Source organism: Halyomorpha halys, unplaced genomic scaffold (assembly GCF_000696795.3).
Source record: "Halyomorpha halys isolate HHAL.00 unplaced genomic scaffold, Hhal_1.1 Scaffold950.1, whole genome shotgun sequence".
Classification (NCBI taxonomy): Eukaryota; Metazoa; Arthropoda; class Insecta; order Hemiptera; family Pentatomidae; genus Halyomorpha; species Halyomorpha halys.
The window spans coordinates 150,983-153,877 of record NW_027112054.1 but is presented as its reverse complement, the minus strand read 5'-3'; the positions used below and the strand labels follow the sequence as shown (position 1 = coordinate 153,877).

The window sequence follows — 2,895 nt, the reverse complement described above, 5'->3', positions numbered from 1 at the left end:
CATTTAAGAAAAGCCCCTCGCCCCAACATAATTTGGTCTCGTCCGGGCCGGATATTACCGGATATTATTATATTATAACCCTCGCTCGTCTCTTTTTTTTCTCTCTTTAAATACAAAATGCCTCCTAAAACTCAAAATTTAAGTGATAAACAGGAATCCAGGTTCATCGACTTACAGGAACGGTTGGATGATTTGGCCGAGGATATAATGGCGACCACCTCTATGGGCCGTAGCTTGAGCACCGACCCTTGGCGGGGCCCCCTATTTACGGCGCGCCTCTCACGCATTGACGCCACCTACGAACGGTTTGAAAACTCATTTTTGGAAGCGAATTCTTTAGCGCGAAAATTAAATATCCCTAGAGAAAAATTGAAAACCTTAAAAGATGAGGTTAGAAGTAATTATTATGAGGCCTTAGCATATGGGAATACCATTACCGGAGGGGAAACCAGTAAGTTAGATGTCGATAAATCGGTGACGTACCGATCCACGGTGGAAGCTACGCCACAACCACGGTTACCCACTATTAACATTCCGGTATTTTCTGGTGATATAGCGGATTGGCAAACCTTCAAAGAAACTTTTAAGTCCCTTATTCATAGCAGGAATGATATAGACGACGTGCAAAAGTTTCACTACTTAAAATCAGTCTTGAAGGGGTCCGCAATGCAGAATATATCGGCCATATCAATATCCCCAGTAGGCTACAGGCAAGCGTGGGAATCGCTTACTAAAAAATACGACAGCGAAAGAATCCAAGCCACCTTCTATTTAACAAAAATTTTAAATTTTAAACCTTTGGTGAAGGGCGATATCTCCAATTTAGAAGGGTTCTCGGCGGTGGTAGTAGAGCGCCTCACCCCTGCTCAAGCTCGGTTTGAACGATTAAGCACTTTGGGGCTCCGGTTGTTAGATAGGAAAACAAGAGAGGATTTTGAGAGGGAATATGGGTGGGTCAAAGCCTGAACTTCCGACTTGGGAGGAGTTCGCGGAGTTTATCCAACGGCAGGCGGTCAAATTGCAATCAGAAGCCCTTCTAATAAATACTGCTCCAGAACCATTGCAAACTAAACCGGGGTTCAGTAAATGCGCTAGGCAAGCCCTTATGGCAACGAACTCACCGTTGAACTCGTTCTCGTATAGCGCCGATTACCGCACCAAACTCGTTTAACAACTCGAACACCGCACTCACTTCTGCTAACCCTTCGGCAGCCACTTTCTCTAATGTATCGGATTCTAATCGCTCCCAAAACGCAATCGTATCGATGTCGGCTACGGGTCGGATAAATGTTTTACTTGGCACCGCATTGGCAAGAATTCGTGATCATCGGGGTCGTTGGCACGAATTACGAATACTAATCGATAGTGGTTCCCAGCGGTCTTTTATAACGGCGGAATGCGCTCACAAGTTGAACTTGCCACTCATCCGGAATACACATCGATTGGTGGGCTTCAATAACCAAGTCATCTCTAACGTCAGATTTGAAGCACCTTGCGTTATAGCACCCCGACGTGATACGAAACCCGAACTTAACATCACGGCAGTTGTAATCGAGCGGATTTGCGAAGATATACCCACGAGTCCCATTCCAAAGGGAATATTGGAGAAATTTAGCGCCCTAGACCTGGCCGACCCACATTTACACCAGTCGCGACCAGTTGATTTCCTTTTAGGAGCCGACGTGTTCGCCGATATCCTTCGCGGGGGTAATTTAAAATCGGGACAGGGGTCACGTAGAGCGCTCGAAACTATTTTTGGATGGATCATAATGGGACCGATTAACGATAATTCACCCGATAAAGATCAAACTCGCAGCACGGTCCTTCATTGTACAACTCCGTACTCTCGATGCGACGATTTCTTGCGAGAGATAAGCGAATTTCGGGAAATGATATTCTCGATATTCAGTGTGAAAACCATTTCGTAAATTCCCACTCACGCGATAAAGTCGGTCATTTCAACGTGAAATTTTCGTTTAACGGCAGTCCTCCGGTAATGAACGATTCCAAGTACGGAGCCCTCAATCGCTTTGAAAATGTGGGTAGGAAATTTGATAAGAACCGCACCCCACCATACGAATATTCCAAGGTCAATCGGGAATACCGCGATAAACGCCGCATTTCGCATGCCATCTCCGCTGGAAAACGAACCATTTTCGTTCTAAATCGTTTGCAATGAGTAAGGAGGTCTTTTTATCACCATTCGCTCACGGGCCCGACGTTCCAATGTCATAATCATTTTTTCTCTACATTTTCTATCGATTCCGAACTACCGATACTCTGACGGAGTATAAGTCCTTTAGGGCATCGTAAGCGTTCTCACCTATCGTCGGAAAAGGGGTTGAAATCGTTGTGTGAATCCCGTTGGTTTGGTTAGGGTGGGCGGTAGGTTGCGTCTTACACCTCTCATATTTCTTATGATGCACCCCCACTCCGTAATATGACCCACCAACTATCGTTTTGTCAATCTTTCGATTGACTCGTTACCTCACACTCACCGTCAATTGGGGCCTCAACGTTTGCCTTCTCTTCTGCGGTTTTTTGGATCTCTGTCGGTAGAGGAATCATTAGATCACCCAAATGTCGCTTTGGAGCATACCATCGGTGGAATGTTAAGGGGATTAATCCGTTCATAGGGGATATCGGTCAGGTTGGAGCATGGGCTGTCTCAACAAGCTTCAAAAATGGAGAAACCCATACACTCCCATCGTCTCGCGCACATGGTGGTGGTCCTTCTCATACACCCCTTCGATCCGCCTTTGCTCTTGTGTAGGAGGCATATTTCGCCAAAGAACTTTTCTCATCTCACCCTTACTCCCAGAGGAAGTGGTGGGTGGTATGTTAAAGCCCAAAAGTATATTTTTCTTTTCGTTAGTTTAATTTTATTACTTCCAA

At 45.5% G+C, this 2,895-nt stretch overlaps 2 protein-coding genes across 3 annotated transcripts in view; both read left to right on the top strand.

The window, feature by feature from the left end:
* The window catches only part of LOC106687365 (uncharacterized), a 155,517-nt gene that overhangs the window by 30,372 nt on the left and 122,250 nt on the right, over positions 1-2,895 (top strand). The window lies entirely within an intron of this gene.
* On the top strand, positions 118-966 carry LOC136796387 (uncharacterized). Its single transcript, XM_067049993.1, has one exon. The coding sequence runs from the start codon at positions 118-120 to the stop codon at positions 964-966; it is 849 nt and encodes a 282-aa protein (XP_066906094.1).

What these genes read in the sequence shown, in the direction of transcription:
- LOC136796387 (XM_067049993.1), top strand. Translation starts at nt 118, where the DNA reads ATGCCTCCTAAAACTCAAAATTTAAGTGATAAACAGGAATCCAGGTTC.